General features: G+C 38.5%; 2 protein-coding genes across 15 annotated transcripts in view; one reads left to right on the plus strand and one right to left on the minus strand.

Moving 5' to 3' along the window:
* CDKL3 (cyclin dependent kinase like 3) overlaps positions 1–2,973 on the minus strand; it is a 102,058-nt gene extending 99,085 nt beyond the window's left edge. For 3 of the 14 annotated variants that reach the window (XM_047838042.1, XM_047838916.1, XM_047839653.1), the window contains exons 1-2: positions 2,339–2,439; positions 1,744–1,926 (exon numbers count right to left, since the gene is read on the minus strand). In XM_047838042.1, coding sequence (XP_047693998.1) covers positions 1,744–1,926; positions 2,339–2,377 — 222 coding nt within the window. In that variant the 5' untranslated portion in view covers positions 2,378–2,439. The other 11 variants (XR_007148317.1, XR_007148244.1, XR_007148494.1 and 8 more) reach the window with 11 other exon arrangements.
* Positions 2,974–5,310: 2,337 nt separating this feature from the next.
* UBE2B (ubiquitin conjugating enzyme E2 B) lies at positions 5,311–20,444 on the plus strand. The gene is made up of 6 exons (XM_047862595.1): positions 5,311–5,480; positions 7,555–7,635; positions 8,837–8,862; positions 14,023–14,112; positions 18,067–18,155; positions 19,109–20,444. Exons 1-6 carry the CDS (start codon positions 5,437–5,439, stop codon positions 19,235–19,237), a joined length of 459 nt encoding a protein of 152 aa, XP_047718551.1. The 5' UTR covers positions 5,311–5,436; the 3' UTR covers positions 19,238–20,444.
* The last annotated feature ends 1,329 nt before the right edge of the window (positions 20,445–21,773 follow it).

Below are 21,773 nucleotides of genomic sequence, written 5' to 3' on the forward strand. Positions count from 1 at the left end.
TTAAAGCATCTAGACAAATTCCAATAAATAAAATATGTAGATTTAAAATTTTTTTAATCACTCGTTTTGTACCTAATCTCCAAAGAATGCTAATCCTCCTTTCTTCACACTCCTGAGTTCTTTCCCCTGGGTTGACCTGTCATACCCACACAAAATTCTATCTTCTGCCCCCATCTCTAAAAGCACACTAGTCATTTTTACTTAAATATATTCCTGTCACCTCAAATTCAACATTTCTAAAAGTGAACTACTTCCCAGACCATTTCTTGTTTGGGTCTTTCATATTTCCATCAATGATAACAGTCACTGAACTTCAATTCTTTTTTTCTCCTCCCTTTGTTTCCTTCTACATCCTTTCATGTCTTTTTTTTTTTTTTTTGAAATGTATTCTATTTTAACTTTACTTTTCTCACTTTAAATTCAAATTGCTGCAATCCAGCAAGGGCTCTCGTGATACTTACCAGGATTCTTGAATTAAATTTATGAGCTCTCGCTATTTTTACTCAGTCTTCCAATCTATTCTAAAAAATAGTGCTAGATTAATTATTTTGAATTCAAATATTCCACTTCTTACAAAATCAAGTTTTGTCCCTTTTTTGTGTGTATGAAATGACATCAGTTTTTTTTTTTTAATGTTTTTGTTTTTTGTTTTTTGTTTTTTTTTTTTTGAGACAGAGAGAGACAAGAGCATGAATCGGGGAGGGTCAGAGAGAGGGAGACACACAGAATCTGAAGCAGACTCCAGGCTCTGAGCTGTCAGCACAGAGCCCAACGTGGGGCTCGAACTCACAGACCATGAGATCATGACCTGAGCCAAAGTCGGACGCTTAACTGACTGAGCCACCCAGGCGCCCCAAGTTTTGTCCATTTAAGAAAAGACTTGGGGCACCTGGATGGCTCAGTGGGTTGAGGGTCCAACTCTTGATACTGGCCCAGGTCATGATCTCATGGTTGTGAGATGGAGCCCTGCATCAGGCTCTCTGCTGAGTGTGGAGCCTGCTTGGGATTCTCTCTCTCTCTCTCTCTCTCTGCCCTTCCCTCGCTCTCTCTCAAAATAAATAAACATTTAAATAATTTTTAAAAAGACAAGACTTTAAAACCTAACTCCTGTTTACTTCTCTAATATCACCTCTTTCTACTTCTTTACAAAAAAACTCTACAGGCAAAAGTCTCTGGTCTCTCCTCAGAACTACTTGGGCATCTCTGAGTTTATGTTGTTTCCTAATGTGGAATAAATTAGTTTCTCTCTCCTGCCTAAATTCTGTACATGCTTTAAGGCCAAATTCATGTTCTATTTCCTCCAAGAAAATTTCTCTACCCAACTGGCCTTTGTGTTAATCAACTGGCATTTATTATAAGCCACTTTCTATTCAGTATGGTTTTCAAGTGCCTTCCCATCTTTCTGATTAAATAGTAAAAAGTTCTGAAAAGGAGGTACTGCATTATAATCTCAGCATCTGGCAAAATGCCTTTCACAAAGCAGATATTTTTACTAATTATTATACCTGCATATTTCTGAACAAACATTTCACAACATTTGGCATAACTTTTGTTACATTATACATAAGCATATATATCTTGTATTGCTATAAAATTTCAAAATACACACAATAAGGTAGGGTACCACACTTCATGCCTACTATATGTCTTAATATATGTGTTAAATAAAATATTCCTTTTATAATTTTTTACTATATAACAATTCCTCTTTGACTTAAAGCAACTAAGGTAAAAGAAACAAACCTTTAAAAACTTTATTTCTCTCGTTGCAATTTTGTTGACAGATTTTTCTGGTTTCTCATAAAATATCTTAATGGCCACTATCTGCCCAGTATCTTTATGTTTACATTTCATGACTGTTCCATAACTTCCCTCTCCCACTTTTCCGAGAGTTTCATACATCTCCATTTTCAAACCTGGATTCTTCTTCATAAAAATAAAGAAAGAAAATGTTAAGCATTTGTACTTTTATTTATTCAAGCTGCGCAATGCATTTCCACAATAAACCCGTATTTTAAAATACCTAAACATAAAAAAATATTAATCTTTTCCACAGACTCTTGTTTGTCTTTGGGACTCTGCCACCTGCAGACAGTAGGGTGTCCTTGTGGGGCTCCAGCCTCACCAGAACTTAGAGATCTTCCTGCTGTCTCGGTCACTCCCATGAACACTAAGATTGAAGATTCCTTCACTACATGTCACCCATCAGGAGTGGGGTCCGCACACTTCCTGTCATGAGCCCGTCAGGTATGGGGGTTCCCAAAATACTGCAGTCGCCTACAGGTCAGACACCGGACCCAAGAAAACCTCAGCCCCACCCGCTCCTCAAACCAGACACCCGGACCAGTCGCGCCCTTCTTCCCGAAGTCGACCTCATCCAGTCAACCACCGACGTCTCAGCCCATTTTGTAATGCCGCCAGCCAGGTTCCGCGGAGACCCAGCGGGTCAACTAAACACTGACCCTACTTAACTCGCCTGCCCAGCTAAATCCCGGCAGGCCACTACCATGGCAACGACGCAGCTGGCCTCACGCCCCGGGCTCTGCTGCGCAAGACCGGAACATCGGCCCGACCCCACCCGACCCGGAAGAGCAAATGAGGCGAGGTGAAAGCGCTCAGAGAAAGCTTGCGTGGGGTGGGGTGGGGTGGGGTGGGGTGCGGTGGGAAGTTTATGGATTGAGACCAACTCACAAGGTTGGTTTTGAGCTGAGAGCGGGAGGACCCCCATTTTGACAGCACCCAGGGTCTTCACGTCTTCTAAGGAAGGGCCACAGAGGCGCCAGCTTGCTCGACCAGCTCTTAGATGCCTCCGGGCCAACGAACACCTGCCGCTGGTGCTGGGTCCTAAAAGGATACCTGGTGTCATTAAGCGGAGTCATCTTGTAAAACAAGTCTTTCCAAGGAAGTCTTGTGTAATTACAGTTGTCTAAGTTACCTAACGTTAAATTGCGTAGACCTCAGTTCGACCTCAGCCATTGACATGCATCCTTAAAACGCAGTTAAGATGGTTCAAGAACGTTTCTTGAACACCTATATGCTTAAAAAAAATTTTTTAATGTTAATTTATTTTTGAAGGAGAGCAAGCGTGAGCCGGGAGAAGGGCAGAGAGAAAGGGAGATAGAGAATCTGAGGCAGGCTCCAGGCTCTGAGCTGTCAGCACAGAGCCTGACGCAGAGCTCAAACTCACGGACTGCGAGATCATGACCTGAGCTAAGTTGGATGCCCAACTGACTGAGCCACCCAAGCGCCCCTTTTGAATTTTTTTTTGAACTCATACTCCTCCTTTTTAAAAACGCCCTCTTGGGGCGCCTGGGTGGCTCAGTCGGTTATGCGTCCGACTTTGGCTCAGGTCACGATCTCGCGGTCCATGGGTTCGAGCCCCGCGTCGGGCTCTGGGCTGAGGCCTCAGAGCCTGGAGCCTACTTCCGATTCTGTGTCTCCCTCTCTCTCTGCCACTCCCCCGTTCATGCTCTGTCTCTCTCTGTCTCAAAAATAAATTAAAAAAAAAAAAAAACGTTAAAAAAAATAAAAACGCCCTCTTTGGGAAAACAAGTAATTCAAAATTGGATAGACATACCAAAATTGCTTGACATATAAGGGGACAGCAAGAGAAAAAAAAAAGTTATTTAATTGCTTAAGAACTAGGCATTGGTGCCAGCCTCCATAAACTGTCAATTTCCATAGCAGTTATACATTGCTAGATAAATGACATAATAGGGATTTTTTGCAGTTTATCCTCATCATTTTCCTGCATGTAATCCTACCTAGATGTCTTCATCTTTAGCTTTGAGGAGAATTATATATCAGGAAGACAAACAACATTCAGCTTTTGACTTACAGAATCACATGTGTGATGCATAGTAGAACCTATCAAGAGTTAGGCCTGTCTGCCTTCATCACCAAGGCAGTTATAAAAACAAAAGATAAAATTCACTGTTTCAAGAAAAGGAGGTAGCAAGAAAGTGGGTGCAATTAACCTTTTATGGTTCCATGGAACTATTGGCAACTTCATGCAATACTTCCATTCTGCTTTGGGCTGAAGAATTAACCCAAAGGGTTATAAAGTGCTGAGAGTCCTGTAGACCTTTATTGGCCCTGAGGCCAGGCATTAAAGGAACTAGAGGGAGGGAAATGTCAGAATCCCCAAGGATCAACACCTCCTGAGCTCCCCGATGGGCAACAATTCAGGCCCATTTGCACCTTACTTGCTGGTGTACAAAACCTGAAACCAGTTATTCAGGTTAGATTTATAGCCCCCCCCCCCCATGTCTGCAAAATTTCTTCTTCACATCTGAGTCATATTTTTAGGCTTTCTTGACAACCAATCACACTTCGAAGTGCTCTCTTGAGATCTCCTCTCCATGTACCCCATCTTAGCCAAATCTGTGGACTTTTACACAGTTTGACACAAATCCTCAAATGAGTGCAGCCCCGTGTTCAGAAAATGTCTATAGAGATTGTGAACAAACTTTTTAAAAATCTGTATACCATACTTTTTTGTTCTCAGAATTTCCTACCCTAGAAACCCCATTGTAATGCATGTGCCAGGGTATTTGGTGGCCTAATGGAAGCATTTCAAGGGATTTTACCTAGTGTGTGCCTCAGCATTCAATGCTGCACTTATTATAAAAAGCGGAGGTCCTCTCATTGCCCCATGTATCAGATTTGATAAGCAGTTGAACTAACCACAAAGGATTTTAAATCCATGTTATGTTTGACTTTGTTTTAATGAGTTAAGCAAAACGAGCTTTTGCTTAGGCCACAATCGCCGTCCCTGTTCAAACAAACCGAAGAGAAAACTAGTAAAAGTCTCTCCCGGCCCTCAACCCCTTAAATTTAACTACCATCTACAGAAATCTGACCGAGCCTCCGATTCAGGCGACACTCCCACGTGATGCGTTCTAATCGCGTCACAGGGACACGTGGTTCTAGATACTTCGTCCCCTCCCCCTCAGGGGTGGATTGTTGACAACGCTGCCGGCAGTCACGTGACCTTACGTCATCCCACCTCCTTTCCCTGAAATCTCTGGCCCCGGATGCGTCTTTCTGTCCCCACCCGGTCCAGTTTAAACTAGTGAAAGGGGGAGAAACATAATGGCGTTTCAGCTTTGGGATCTCATAATCCATAATCTACATCTCTATATCAGACAGAACTAATTTATCTATTATATCAGGAAGCCAAAATGGACAGAATCCTGCTAAAAACTACAATAACGAGCTCTCATACGCCCCGTACCCTTTTCCCACACCCCTCACTCCGTGGTACTGGCGGAGGGCGGAGGGATCTGGAGGCGGCGGAGGGAGACGTCATTGCAGGGTTGTTTGTGCAGCCTCGGCAGCGGTGGTGACCCACAGTGATTCGGCCGCCGCGCCGGGGGGTGGGGGGGCTGCGCGGGACTCTTTTCTTTCAGACTGACCGCGGGGCAGCTGGGGAGCATGTCGACTCCGGCGCGGAGGAGGCTTATGAGGGATTTCAAGCGGTAAGGCCCCTCACCTTGGCCTGGGTGACGGCTCCTCCCCGTGGCTGTGGGGCTGCTGGGCGGGGATCCGGGACACCTTCCTCTCCTAACCCTAAGAGGGCCGACTATGGGCCCAGTGGAACCGACGGAAGCCCATTCCCCGTTCGCACTCCCATCCTTCCTTCCTCGTTCTTCCCATTGAAGAAATTTTGATATCCCCTCCCCCAAAAGTAAAAAGATGGCTATGGACTATCCTAGGATGCCCCCGCTGCTCACTTGGGTCAGCTGCCGACGTCTGGCCCAAGAGCTCAAGCCTCATTCCCCCCGCCCCTGCACCCTGCGGTGCCTCATCCCCCAAAAGCGAACCCTTGCAGTCTTTTTCCCTGCTTGTTGCACCAGTTAGTTTTGCTGGATGGCCCTGCGGTCTTCTCTGAGGGGCAGGGTTGGGACGAAAATTGCCCCCCCCCCCCATTCTTTCTGCAGTGAGGGTGGGGTCTGCAGCGCGAGGTCCGGAGGTTAGTAACCCATCCTCCGAAACCCGACTCCTCCTCGCCCGCCCGAAAGGACCTTGAGAACTGGCTTAGAGACCTGGGACTCGGGCTGGCAGCCCGGGCTGCCAGTGCCTTCTGGAACTCAGCTCTGTGGCTTGGCGTATAAAGCCCTATCTATAGCCTCCAAAGTCTGGAAAAATGCCTTCCTTGAGACTGGCGCTAACCTGATACTCCCTGAGCCTCCTTTTGTAAAATAGGGTTTTGTTAAGAGGTGTTGGGGTTAGTGAGGAAGAAGTGCCTTTTTCTCAGTTGTTTACCTTTGATACTCGGAGGTACGGGGGAAAAAAACGGAAAACTGCACTAGATCCACTGCATATTTTTAAGTGATTTTCTGGGGAGACCTGCCCTGGTTGAGACAAAATATCCAGTAGCTGCTCAGGAAGTAACCTTTCAATTTCGCCATTAGAAAGCCATAGGTGAGGCATTTGGAAGCCATTGTTTTGAGCTTTGGATAGTTTATCATTGAATATATTCTCATTTAGCCGTTTACCTTTGGTGGACATGAAGCAGCATAATTCCTTTAAGGGTTCTGGTCATCGTGGCTTAATCAGATTGACTGAAAAGAACTATTTTTATGTAGACTAATTTGAAAGTATGTTACCTGACAATCACTACAGATTTATGTCTGTATATAAAATGTCTCCCTTATTTTTTTATTGAAATGACAGTCTGTACAAGGAGGTGCTCTGTTTCGTGCAAAAGTTGTCTTCTGAAACTTAAAACCAAATTTCACGTTCCGGTGATTGAAACCCAAATAATAAAAGTTCATCTCCTTTCCATTGTTACTCTGGTTTCTTACTGCACTTTACTGTTTAATTCTGAGTTGAACACATGGCACCTTTGGTAGTTTTCCAAGGGCTTCATGTTACAAGAATTTGATTATGACATGCTGGAAGGTAGCTTTGTATTGAGTCTCTTGATAATGAGAGATAGATTTAGCTATATTACAGGTCTTTAAAATAGGGATTGATGAAAAAATCTAATTGAAGCTTGATTTCTTTAAAGGCTGTTGCTAATTGAAACAAATGAGATAAAGCTACTCTCCTGCCTAACACTAGTTTCCTGATTAAATTGAATATAAATGTTTTCAGCCATTTAGTGTTTGCCTTGAGGGTCCTTTTGGGAGGGGGGGGTGCTGTTGCACAGGTAGCTGTGGTTAGGACTCACACAGTCTCAGCATGTTTATGGCAGCAAAATTGATGGTGCGTAAAAATATTTTTTGCATTCAGGGCTTTTAATTTTTGTTGTTGATGGCAGTCTGTACTTATCAGTTCTCGAAGATATGTCTTAACTTTGAACCTTGATATTTGAGGAGGGATGACTCCAAAGCCCTTTGGAATTTTAGATAATTTGAAGACGTATTTAATAAGTATATACCTGTTATATACTTTTTTAATCCTACGGTTTATTACACCTCGGCACAAGAACAAGGAGATAGATTTAGTTTGTATTAGAGTAGATTATACAGACCACAGGAGTTCTGTTTGGCCTTCTTAGTGATTTAAAGTTGTTCAACTTTGGAAATTACTACTCTGGATTTCTAGATTGCAAGAGGACCCACCTGTGGGTGTCAGTGGCGCACCATCTGAAAACAACATCATGCAGTGGAATGCAGTTATATTTGGGTGAGTGGAAAGGTATAACAAATGATAGGTGTAGTAATTCTTTTTAAAAAGTGAATGTATCAACTAGGGAAAGAGACTGAAGTGGAACTGAGGAATCTTACAGAAACTGCAAAGTAAATTAGAAAAAAAACCTGCCAATAAGTGTTTTTGTAGTTATGTAAAATTATTTGCATTGGTGTTACTGTCTATGACTTTCTAATCCCTTTGGGTTTTACCTGATAAAAATATCATTCAAAACTAAATGAGCAAAGGTAAATTATTTTGTACAAAGTGTACCAACAAGTGTTTATGGTTGCATTCTTTGGTAACTAAAAAAGCTAGGAATAAAAAATACAAGTTGGAGTGTGGTAAGAATTTAAATAAAAATGTCTCACACCTTGGTGTGAAATAACTGGAGACTTGAGAAGCGGTCTATGTTTTATATATTATATGTATTGCGTATATGCTTCTTAATTTAGAATTTTATTATGCTTTCTTTTGTTTTCCTGGATTTGATCTTTTTTCTTTCATACTTTTTAAACTTGGGTTTTACACTCAAACTTTAAAGGAATACCTTCATAAACAATTCTGAGTTGTAATGAGTTGTAAGAGTTCATGTTAAAAACTAGTGAAAACAATGAGTGTAGTTCGCTCTTTTAAAGGAAAGAGATTAAATTCAGACTAACATGCTTTGAGATCCTGAATGCCTTGAAAGAACTAATTAAACTTGATAGTGCTGCTTATGAAAGATTAAATTGGCATATGGAGGCAGGGAAGAGATTTGAGAAAAAAAAGTATCTTTCTTGGTTTACATCAGTTCTGTCTAGCTGTTTGGAACAAGAGCTTTACTGGGAAGCAGAACACTGGTGTTACAGTTATCTTTAAAAGTGATTTCCATCTTACTGATGTAAATTGAAAATACGACTTTTTCTCTTAAGACACTGGTTGATATTTATGAACTTAATTCTTTTTCTAAGGTTGTGATCCCCCCCTTTTTTTTAATTTAAAACCAGCCTAAAATGAAAACTTCAAAAATAGTTACCCTGTATGCCTACATCTCTAAAAATCTAGGGCTAACATGACAGTGAACTAACACTATCTTTAAAACTTCACAAATCACTAGAATGAGCCCCTCCTTCTCTGAGTTTATCCTTTTCACTCTTAAAAATCAGGAAAAGGCAGAATGAAAACATCTTTTAATCAAAAATCTTCTTGTTTTCAGACCAGAAGGGACACCCTTTGAAGATGGTAAGTCATTCTCATTATGTTTTCTGTAATATTAGGACACTGCTTTTTAAGCAGGAAGTTATAACAACAGCATATCTAATTTAAAACTATTTTCTGTCATTATTAGGTCATACTAAAACTAGTGCTAAGAAGTCATAGTTTATAGAGGACTTTCTTTCCAAGTCACTTTGATCACTATCCATTGCAAGTTCTTTGTGTTACTTTGGTATTTGGCTGTAGAACTATAGGCCTAGTTGGTAGGTTAAAGGAGGATAATTGTGCACTTTTGGGGGGGGGGGCGGTGGGGAGAGAGAATCCCAAGCAGGCTTCACACTGTCAGCGCAGAGCATGATGCCAGGCTCGAACTCATGAACTGTTGAGATCGTGACCTGAGCCAAAATCAAGAGTCAGATGCTTAACCTGATGAGCCACCCAGGCGCCCTTGGTGCTTTTTTAACATTGGTATCTATGCTGATGGGGTGTTGAGCTGAAATTGCTCTTAAACACACATAGCTGGGGCATCTGGCTGGCTCATTCAGTAGAGCATGCGAATCTCAATCTTGGGGTTATAAATTTGAGCCCCATGTTGGGTGTAGAGATGACTTGATAAAAATAAAATAAGAAATCTTTTAAAAAATGGCTGCCAGTAGTTTCACACATAGCTAGCATTTGACATCCATAAATAGGATTCTGCATGATTGCTTGTCTCTTAAATTTAGTATTTTCACCAAGACCCAGGTCCTTAGATTTTTCCCTAATTATAGCATGGATATTAAGAATTGTTGAACAGGTTTGTTTTAATTATCAAAATGGTTTCAGAATTAAGCCATTGAAGATAATTTGCACAGATATACTGATTGCAGTACTGTTTTTAAAGAGAGAACCTGAATGCCGGTAGGGGAAATGGTTAAGTAAATTATGATATATCTAGATTCTAGAATATTATGTACCCGTTAAAGAATAAGGTAGATCTGGACGTACATTTCAAGACACAAAAAAAGTTTCAGAATAACATATATTTTATTACATTTTTACTAAACATATATATGCAGGTGTGTGTGTATTAAAGGGTTTTATACCACACTGTTACCAGTGGTTACCTCTGGGTGGGGGTAAAGATTTAAAGAAAAGGACTTAAGGACTTCAGCTTTTTACACTTTATCAGGAGGTTCTCAGGGCTCCCTTAAAGTCCCTGAAACTGTTTCACAGATACCTTGTGATCAAAACTGTCTGTTTATACCAGGGTGTCTGGTATGTGTCCAGAGTTAAGTGTCCAGCTCTTAATTGCGGCCTGGTTCATGATCTCTTAGTTCATGAGATTTGAGCCCCCCGTTGGGCTCTGCGCTGACAGAGATTGGGATTCTTTCTCTCCCTCTCTCTGTGCCCTTACCACACTCACTTTCATTCTTTCTCTCTCAAATAAGTAAACATTTTAAAAAATTGCATACCACTAGTGAGGCACTATTTGCCTTTTGTATTCTATTCAAATTGGTACTAATGGTACGAAACTTTTAGTAGTTATAAGTGAACCTGTGCAGTTTAGCATCTTGGCACAAATCAAGATGGTGGCTCTATACTGTACTAATAGTCATTGCATTCTTTTTATTTATTTAAGAAATAAATGTATTTTAAAGATTTTAATTTTTAAGTAATCTCTACATCCAAAATGAGCCTGGAACTCCCCACTCTGAGATCAGGAGTTGCATGCTCCATCAGCTGAGCCAGCCAGACACCCCATATTCTTTGTAATTTATTGATTGAGGAGGAGACAGAGAGGGAATCCCAAGCAGGCTCTGTGCTGACAGAATGGGGCTCGAACCCAGGAACAGTGAGATCGTGACCTGAGCCAAAATCAAGAGTCATTCACTTAACTGACTGAGCCACCCAGGCAACCCATTGTTCTTGGCGTTTTTTAAAGAGATGTGCTGTTTATTATTTTTTTTAATCTTTATTTAAATTCAAGTTAATTTCTTCTGTGATTTTAAAAGTTACCAATTTCACTTAAAAACATCTTGATGACAAAAAAGATACATCTTGGTAAAAAAAGTAAATATTAATACTATTGAATTTTGAACCTTGGGGTGCCTGAGTGGCTCATTGTTACACATCCGGTTCTTGATTTTGGCTCAGGTCTTGATTTTAGGGTTGTGAGATCAAGGCCCATGTAGGATTCTATGCTGGGCTTGGAGCCTGCTTGAGATTCTCTTTCTCTGCCTCCCTCTTCCTCTCTCCCCCCTCCCCTTCCCCCTCCTCTCCCCCTCCCTCCTTCTGTCTCCCTCTCCCTTCTCCTCCTTCCCTCTAAGCCCCTCCCCCGCACCCACCCCCACTCTGTCTCCCTCTCAAAAAAAAAATTCTGACCCTTTAGTATACATTTTTAAAATCTTCTGTGTGATTAGGTGGGAAGTATGCATAAAACACTTCTGTGACAATTGTCTGGAAAAAAAAGCACTTGTGCAGTTGTCAGAGTTGCAACATAAACTGCTTTTCTTCATGGAGCATTTCTACTTGAATGAATGACTGAGAGACGAACTGTCATAATTTAGATTTGACTGTATGGCAGACATACTTAAAAGTGATGAAGTGAACTGTACTTCAAGACTTCTCTGATAAGATCAGTAGTGGTTACCTAATTGTGATTTGTTTTTTGATAGTATATAATGAAATGTGGCAGAATTTACATTTGTATAAGTCTGTATTTTTTTGAGTTACTAATGTATGATACTAGAAAATTATGGATGAATAAAAGATTTATGCATTGTGCAACAGATTTTAGTGTAACTGATGCAAAACGTTTATTGATACGGTTTCAGATTCTACATTGCAATTAACCTTTAAAACCCTACCAGTTCTTTAGTAATCAAAAAAGAATATCTACAACTATCTGAAAAAAACAATGAAAATACTCTACTTTTTCATTTACTGATTTTATGAAGCCTGATTTGCTTCCTATCCCTCAACCAAAACAGCATATTGTAACAGATTGCAGAAGTAGCTAAGAAAATCCAGCTGTCTTCTGTTAAAGCCAATCATTAAAGAGACTTACAGAATTGTAAAACAGTGCTACACTTCTATCTTTGGGGGGGGGGGGGGGAGATAATATTATTTTTAATTCAATGTGTAGGTTACACATATACTTAGGTTTTATACTTAGGTTTCATACTTAGGTTAATGTGTAGTGAGTTTACAATAATTAATACTTAAAATTTTTCTGAGTTGGGGGAGCCTGGCCGCCCCAGTCATTAGAACATGTGACTTTTGATCTCCAGGTCAAGACAGTTAGAGCCCCATATTGGGCATAGAAATTACTTTCAAAAATTTTTTAGTTCAATCCTGTAATACAAGAAATACTGATAGTTAGAGACACCTGGCTGGCTCAATCAGTAGAGCATGCAACTCTTGATCCAGGTTTGTAAGTTTGAGCACATGTTGGGTGTAGAGATTGCTTAAGCAAAAAATCTTTAACAAAAAAAAAAAAAAAAAAAGAAAGAAACACTGATAGTTAAATCCAGTGGCATGCTGGAAGCAGTTTGTACCAACTGATTCATGAGAACAGAATGTTAAAAACTGGGGGAATTGTTGCAACCTAGTTACTAAAGAGCCAATATTTTTAAATGAAATTATTTTTCATTTTTGGTGGAAATATATAAAATGGTATGCTATCACATGTATCTCTCCCCATCTTAACATTCAGTTGACTTCCCATTGGAAGCATGGCTGTGGTTGGGAATACGAGTATAAAGGGGTCCTGAGACTCCATAAGGTAGGGGAAAATCTTGAAAATAGCTTTTCTAGGGGCACCTGGGTGGCTCAGTCGGTTAAGCATCCGACTTCAGCTCAGGTCATGATCTCACGGTTCGTGTTGGACTCTGTGCTGACAGCTCAGAGCCTGGAGCCTCCTTGGGATTCTGTGTCTCCCTCTCTCTCTGCCCCTCCCCCATTCATGCTCTGTTTCTCTCTGTCTCAAAAATAAACATAAAATTTTTTTAAAAAGCTGTTCTGTATTTGTGTAGCCTGAAATTTTTACATTATACTTTTTTTAATTAAACTGTAAACTTTCAAAATACATTATTAGATATAAGGCTGCCTTCACCATTTAACTGTACATTTCATAATACCTCAATTAATTCAGAATATGAAATAGATAACACATTTGATCTTGCTTTTATCTTTGACCTACCTAATCCCAAATTTCCAAATGGCAAAAAACAACAACAACAACAAAAACGTAAAAGAGAGGTTATGTACTCAATACATAAAGGTAAAATACAAGATAGAATAAATAGAAGAAAGGATTTTTGTTTTGCTTTTTAAAACTGCATTGGTGAATTAAGGGAAGAACCTTGTAGAAACATCTGGAATGGTTTAAACTTCTATTGACTTCATTAGGAATAAGGCTCAATTTACGGAGTATTATAAATACTCAAGGGTTGTAGTTGGAATGCCTCTTCAACCTTCGGGAAGATTTCCTCAAAATAAAAAACTGGATAGTATATAAACAGAAAAGTCTAGAAAGACAAAACCACTAATAATGGTTATTTCTGCATAATAAATTTGGAATTGGAATTGAGGGTTCTTAGTACACTGTGAACAGACTGACTTTGTTAGAAGTGCATAATTTTTTTAAAAGCCTGTGCTTGTACTTACCATAAAATACTGCTTTACAAGGTGTACCCACTTTGGTCTGTAACCTAAAGTAGGCAGTTAAACTAACACTAGTGATTCTTGGCATATTTAAGTGAACAGATTCATATGGGGACAGAAGAGACCTTTCAAATTAGTGTCCATGCCTCCAGTCTAAGTCATTTGTTGTGTGGTAGTTACCCCTCTCACAATCCTTTGGCATACACCCCTCTAAGCTATAATAAACTAGCTGTAGTTCCCCAAATGTACATTTTAAATTTCAGTAGCTAGGGCCAAATTGCCTTCCAAAAGTATGGCAGTTAACATTCCCACCGATAGCACTTGAAAGTGTGTGTTCCCAAGTGCTTGCCAATGTTGTGTGTTAACCAGTCTAATGTAAATCAAAGTGTTTTTAGTGTGTTTTATGTACTAAGCCAAAATTGACATTAATTTTTGTGTGGTTGTGCAAAAACACCAGTATTGGGTTGGGGATTCATTGATGAAGAGATTAAAAATTTTGCTTGTCTTTACTATAATTATTTTGGTTTGTTTTCTATCTAGGTACTTTTAAACTAGTAATAGAATTTTCTGAAGAGTATCCAAATAAACCACCAACTGTTAGGTTTTTATCCAAAATGTTTCATCCAAATGGTAAGTAACATTTTATTACACTTCACAAATGATGAGGGGAGGGGGGAAAGAGTGGCAGTGGCTTCCTTCCTGTTAGGCCTTCCCTTCTACTTCTCACTTCTAGATGTTGCTTCCATGTCAGTATTAGCTATGGTTTTGTATCCTGGAATCTTTAGAAGGTTCCAAATTTCAAGTAAAGTTGTTTTGTTTTAATTATTTCTGATTTTAAAATAATATCCTTTTTATTCTTTTTTAAGAGAGGTGCTTTTTTTTTTTTTAAGTTTATTTATTTATATTTAGAAAGAGCATGAGGAAGTGGGGCAGGAGAGAAGGAATCCCAAGCAGGCTCTGCATTGTCAGCACAGAGCCCAGTTTCAGACTGTGAGATCATGACCTGAGCTGAAACCAAGAGTTGGACTCTTTAATTGACTGAGCCACCCAGGTGCCCCTAAAATAATACCTATTTATTTGTAGAAATGTGAAAGATACCAAAAATAATTTGTTGCTTAAAATTTAGCTTTTAAATAATGCAAGTGCTTGTTCAAAACTGAGATTGTTCTATATAATTTTTTATATAGATACTGTGATATAATTTTTTATATAGGTACTGTGAGTACCTTATTAACTATTCTTTTACATCCTTTTTTTTTTTATTTTATTTTTTTGTTATTTTTTTAATTTACATCCAGATTAGCATATAGTGCAACAATGATTTCAGGAGTAGATTCCTTTAATTCCCCTTACCCATTTAGCCCATCCCCCCTGCCACAACCCCTCCAGTAACCCTCAGTTTGTTCTCCATATTTATGAGTCTCTTCTGTTTTGTCCTCCTCCCTGTTTTTATATTATTTTTGTTTCCCTTCCCTTAGGTTCATGTTTTCTTTTATATCCTCCTTAATGGCTGCAGAATGTTTTATGAGGTTGCCATAATTTATTTAATGTGTCCAGTTGGTGATTTTCAGTTTATAATTTATTTATTTTTAAAGTTTATTTATTTAGAGAGAAAGTGAGGGAGGGGCAGGGAAAGAGGGAGTGAGAGAATCCCAAGCAGGTTCTGTGCTGTGAGCCCAGAGCCCAGTGCAGGGCTTGAATTCAAGAACTGTGAGATAATGAACCGAGCGAGATCAAGAGTCAGATGTTTAACCAACTGAGCTACCCGGGCACCACAGTTGGTGATTGCAGAACCTGACTTGGGGCTCAAACTCCTGACCATGAGATTGTGACCTGAGCCAGAATCCAGAGTAGGATGCTCAAGGGACTCAGCCACCCAGGTGCCCCTTAAATAGCACTTTGAACATTCTTGAAAACCTTCCCAAATACCCATACTATTGTTATAGAATATAAGCTTTTACAAGTGGGATTATTGGGTCAAAGATTCATATGTTTTCAAGGCTTTTTTAAATACAGTTTTCCATTTTTTCTCTATTCTATTTTCACTTGTAGAAATTACTGTTTTCCATAAATGATTGCTGAGTGACTCTTTATAATTAAATTTGCTCTTCTGTGATCTCTTACTTATTTCAAATATATGTATATTCCTGGATTATAAATTACAGTATGAAAGATTTAAGTTTTCTTTTTTATAACCTTTGTTCATTTAAATATGGTCTTCTCCATCAGTTCACTTAATTCCAGAAGGAGTCACTTAACATTTATTCCACTTTATCTTAGACTTGTTATCGAATCAAATTCACAATGTGGTAAGAAGGCTCTGTAAATCAAAGTGGGAAACACTATATAATGTGCAGGGGGTGGTGGTGGTCTATGTGTGTAAGGTGTGTAGTATTTTCAACCTTAGGGAAACATGTATTAGATTATTTCTCATCCCTTTGTATTAATAACATGGTTTCCCTTTTTTCTTTTATCAGAATTTTTTTTTCAGTTTATTTATTTTGATAGAGCAGGAAAGGGGCGGAGAGGGAAGGAGAGAGAGAGAGAGAGAGAGAGAGAGAGAGACACACACACACACACACACACACACACACACACACACACGCACGCTCCACAGCGGCAGCATGGAGCCTGGTGTGCTCATACTCCCCAACCATGACCTGAGCCAAAGTCAGATGCTTAACTGAACCACCCAGGCACCTTAGTATTTTATTAACTTTCTGGTCTACTTTTTAAACATCTTTATTTGAAGTATAATTCATGTATCATGCTATTCATTCATTTAAATTGTACAGTTCAGTGGATTTTAGTATATTCACTGAGTTATGCAGCCATCACCATAATCACGTTTAGAACATTTTATCTCTCCCCAAAAAAATCCCATGACAATGAGCAGTCCTTCTCCTTTGTCCCAGCACCCCAGCCCTAGGCAGTTATATTTTCTGTCTCTATGTATTTGCCTGTTCTGGACATTTCATTTAAATGAAATCCTATAATTCACGTGGGCTTTTTGTAGCTTTCAGCTAGCATAGTTTTCAGGGTTCATCGATGTTTTAACCGTACTTCATTTCCTTTTATTGCTTCAAGTGAGATTTCATTTTATGAATATACTGTATTTTGTTTATCCATTTATCATTTGATGGATGTTTGTGGCTTCTAGTTTACTTTTGGATTACTTTAAATAGTTACTACTTTAAAACTTAATCTATACTTAAGTGTTGTGTTGTGTAGACTTGCCAAGTTTGATGTTCCTGTAGGATAGATAGTAAGCCACTGACTAAGCTGCTTTAAAGCAGAGAGTTAAATCTGATCTAAAGCTAAAAAGTAGACATAGCTAGCACATGGATGGTCATTGACACCATGAGAGTGGATAACGTTGCCCAGAGGGTGTATACAGGGCAAGAAGGAAGAGGATGGAGATTAGAACCCTGAGAAATGACAGCATTTATGTATAATTTGCCACTCTCCCCAAAAAAGCCTCACTATTCTTATCTTTATGTGGAGTGATCTGGCTGGCTCCATGAAGTTTTCCAAAGTTTGGCAGTATCTATAACATTTAAACGCATTTACCCTTTATCAAGACAGCAGTTCCACTTGTGGAAGTTTATCATGTAGACATATAGTCTCACAAGTGTTCACTGGGGTGCCTGGGTGGCTCGGTCAGTTAAGCATCCTACTCTTGATTTTGACTCAGGTCCTCATCTCACACTTCATGAGTTAGAGCCCGCATTGGGCTCTGCACTGATGGCATGGAGCCTGCTTAGGAGTCTCAACATTAAAAAAAAAAAAAAAATTATGTTCATTAATTCACATACAGTTTAAGAGGGGAAAAAACCTCCCAAATGTTAAAGACTTAAAATGTTTTAATCACTTGGTTTTCATTTTTTATGAAAGGAATGCATACTCGTTTTAAAAATAAATCATAAAATACAAGAAAAGGTAAAAGACAACAAGACCCTTTATAATCCTGTGATTTACAGATAGCCCATACTTACATTTTGGCATTTAGTCTTACAAATGTTTTTGTGACCACACATATTCCAAATGAAAAAATTTAAATATTTTGTAAATTCTTTACAAAGTTTATTGTAAATTTTTACCACATTTGGAATCTTATTGGGGCATCTGGGTGACTTCATCGATTAAGCTTCGACTATTGATACCAGCTCAGGTCATGATCTCACAGACATGAGATTGAGCCCTGTGTCAGGCTCCATGCTGAGTGTGGAGCCTGCTTGGGATTCTCTCTCTTTCAAAATAAGTAAATATTTTAAGAAATAATAAATAAAAATAGAAACTTATTAACATATCATGTATGTCTTTGTATATCATTAACTTAGAGTGGATATATAAGGTTTTTTTTTTTTAAGAGCTTTATTTAAGGAATTTAGAAATAGGGAATTTAAACAGATTCAACTCTGAAACTCTTCTTATGAAACACTGATTTTTCTGTGAGACAGGGTTTAGTAATTAATGTTCACAACTTCTGATGGGGCCAGGCATTCTATTTGTAGTAAAGATTTCTCTTTAACTGTTAAGTATGATAAAGTTAATATGTAACCAGTTTTAGTGTTGTCTTTGCAGTGTATGCTGATGGCAGCATATGTTTAGATATCCTTCAGAATCGATGGAGTCCAACATATGACGTATCTTCTATCTTAACATCAATTCAGGTAAGTGTGTGTTAGGATGCATCATGATTTTTCAAGATTGTGCGGGATATAGTCAGCTTCTTTTGGAGCACTCTAAAGACCCAAGTGAGCAAACTAAGCTTCCCACCACCCAGGTAACCAATGTCACAGCTTGGATAAAAACCCATGATTTTTAGACATTTGGTCTGCTTTTTTTGTTAGTGACCCCACTGGACCAAATCCATGGTCCTTTTCCTGATCCTTGTGTAAATAAAGTGTTCTCACAGGTCAAGCATGAGTTGTGCCCAAGAAGCATAGCCAGAGGATGTGGAGAAGGAAGAAAACTCTTCTTGAAGATAGAGAAAGATGATTGCTTATAAAAACCATAGGGACCTCAAGAAACTGCCAAGTGCAGAGAAGCAGTGTTATGAATATGTTATCCCATCCGAGAAATTGTTTAAAAAAAAAAAAAGAAGAAGATAGTGTTAACCATCTGCCAAAGCACTCTGGTGGGTTCAGAGTTGACCTTGAATGAAAGTTTTGGAGAGAGGTGGACTGAGGGGTATTTTAGTTTATGTGGATTTCATAGGATCACAATTAAATTTTTGCTTGACACATTTTTAAAGCTTTTTCTATCACATTTCCTTTTAATTCGGATCATTTTATAAACATTGTTTTCAGCTATTTCTATTTCTTGCCTAATGGTTTCAGTATGTTGAAGAATACTCTTTTCCAATTTCCTTGAAATTAGAGGTCTTAAGACAATTGAGAACTATGAGTTTTGGAAGTTTAAGTTTTCTAGCATCAGGAAAGTTATTACAGTGACCAGGCCATTTCTGAAACTATTTAAGACCTAAAAATACAAAAGATCTATCTGCCATTTCATTAGTGAATAATTTGTTGTTTTGTACAACTCCTGTGCTCCATATCTAACCCACGTTAATGTAAAGAATAACTTTGCAAATCTTTTTTTTCTTTTCTGTCTTTCCATCTAGTCTCTGCTGGATGAACCGAATCCAAACAGTCCAGCCAATAGCCAGGCAGCACAGCTTTATCAGGAAAACAAACGAGAATATGAGAAAAGAGTTTCGGCCATTGTTGAACAAAGCTGGAATGATTCATAATAGACATCTGGTCTGTTAATTTTTTTCATCATTGTTGTGTATAATTTACCTCTCAGTAGAAAGGCTAACACATTTTAAGTGCCACAGGTTTTAAGGATTCTGCAGAAAAAAAAAAAAGTCCTTCAGTTTAGACCTACAAAAGCTTGTGTATCTTGATTAATGTACTTTTTATTGCATGGTGTGAACTAAGTTATTGCTTACATAAATTTGTAATATATCCTGTTTGTATTTTTTTCCAAGTGTATAATGTTGGTGTGGAGTTTTCATGACAGAATAATACACATTTTGTAAATCTGTACTTTTTTCAAATATTGAATGCCTTATTTTTGAATTCTTTAGATTTTTAAATTGGAGAAAAGCACTTAAAGTTTTTTATATATGAATATTACATGTAAAGCTGTTAAAATACATAACTTCAGTGCAAGAGACTTTGTCACTTATTTCCTTATCTGTGTAGGAGGGGTTAATAAGTCTCTAGCTCTCCCATCAATTGATAGTTTCATTTCCAATTTCAAAAGAACATTTATATTTTATCAAGAAATTCTTCAAATTTGATTCTAAACACCAATTATAATTTCACATTTTATTTTGAATGAATGAAACTATATCAGTTTCACTTGAGCAATCATAGACATAACTGGTTTGATTCTGTCCCACTCTGTATTTAGGCCACTTGTTACTGTTTCTTCCTGCACTATTTACTGTTAAACTGTACCTTTTGCAATTTCACAGTTTGTACCTCTACCGTGAGGATTTGGCACCTCTACCTGGAGCACAGAGCTAATGCAATTTATTTTGCTGCTTGATAGCACTTTAAAAGTTTTTTGATAAAGTAAAACTGTAAACACTTATCAAAACCCATGCCCCACTATTAACACTGAATAAGATTTGATTGCATTGGTTTAGCAAGGCAGATATTTGGAAGGAATCTTGGTGTAACTTAAAGTATTTGAAAACTGCCTTTTAATGCAATTGCGTATCTGTTTATTCTGGAAAATTGTTTTAATACCAGGGCCTGCTGAGTTGCATTCTCTTGTGGAGATTTTTTTTTTTTTTTTATCTCCTAAGTTGTATAAAAGTTGTACTGCATCTTAGTTTACTGGATAAATTTAAAACACAGTATTGTAGAAAGCTAATACAAAGCTATCCTATGCCTTCAAATAGCACAGAAAATGGAAAATATACAAGTAAATTCTGTTGAACCACCTGTGTAGTCTTTCTAGTTCAGTTAAAACAGCTATTGAGTAACCCCAGTAGTTTCTTGTCCTATTCTTACCAGCTTAGTAAGCTAGTAGCTGCTTCTCTGTTGGAAGACTGTAGGATAGCAATATGTACAGCTTCTATTTATTAAGCAAAGTTTAACACTGGAAGGATGTTTCCCTTTAAAAGTTATTACTTGGCAAATTTTGGAGTAAGTATGATCTTAGGAAGCTTTTCATACAAATGAGAGTCCACTCACTGGAATTAATGGCCAAAAAAAAAAAAAAAAGTTTAAAGGTACTTTTTGCTCATATCAAATGTGTGATGCTTTCATATTCAGCTCTCAGACAAATTATAGTTCCCGTAGACATTACTCCAGTGACTGACTGACTCTTATTTTAAATACACAGTAGGTATGAGAGTCTCCCCTCTTATTTCATTAAATGCTATTTGGTTACTGCTTCAAAATCTATTTTTACCTTAATCTGTTTTCCTCTTCCCATTTAAAATTGAAACATTTCAGGTGTTGATAATTATAAGAGGGTTACATCTCACTTTGCAGGGAGTCTGTGAGCTCCAAGTCCTAAATTCAGCACACACCTAAAACTCCTACCATGAAACTCAACATTCCCAGTAGAGAAAATTCTTAGGAATATTCCTCTCCCAGTTACTCCTCAGGTATTTTCTTCAGCCTTGGAACAGAGTCCTATTTCTTTGGTTGAGTGCTAGATGAAAACCCTCTATTTATAAGGTTAGATCATACAAAAAAATGTGTAAACTAGGTAAATTTTATAAATGTATGGCAAGAGGCTAGAACTAAGTTATTTATTTTGGTATGAAGTTGGGTTCATGCTGAAGTTTAAATGCATTTATGATGCATTTTCCTCTGTAAAAGTACTTTTTTTTTCCATATTTATTTATTTTGGGGGAGAGCACAGCGGGAGAGGGGCAGATAGAGGGGGACAGAGGGTCGGAAGCGGGCTCTGTGCTGACAGTGGTGAACCCGATGTGGGGCTTAAACTCACAAAATGTGAGATCATGACCCGAGCTGAAGTCAGATGCTCAACCGACTGAGTCACCCAGGTGCCAGCACCCTGTAACATGGAATGCTCTACATGCATGGCATTATTCAAAACACTTCAACATATGATCACTTTCAGACTCACAGTAATCCTGTGAGGGTAGCTAACCATTATGTTACAGATGAAGAATTAGGTACACAGAGATAAAGTGACTTGGTCTAGGTCAACCAACTAGCAAGTGATAGAGCTGGGATTTGTACCTGGCCAATCTGGTCTTTTACCCAAGAACTGTACTGCCCCTTAGGATATATTAA

Source organism: Prionailurus viverrinus, chromosome A1 (assembly GCF_022837055.1).
Source record: "Prionailurus viverrinus isolate Anna chromosome A1, UM_Priviv_1.0, whole genome shotgun sequence".
Lineage (NCBI taxonomy): Eukaryota > Metazoa > Chordata > Mammalia > Carnivora > Felidae > Prionailurus > Prionailurus viverrinus.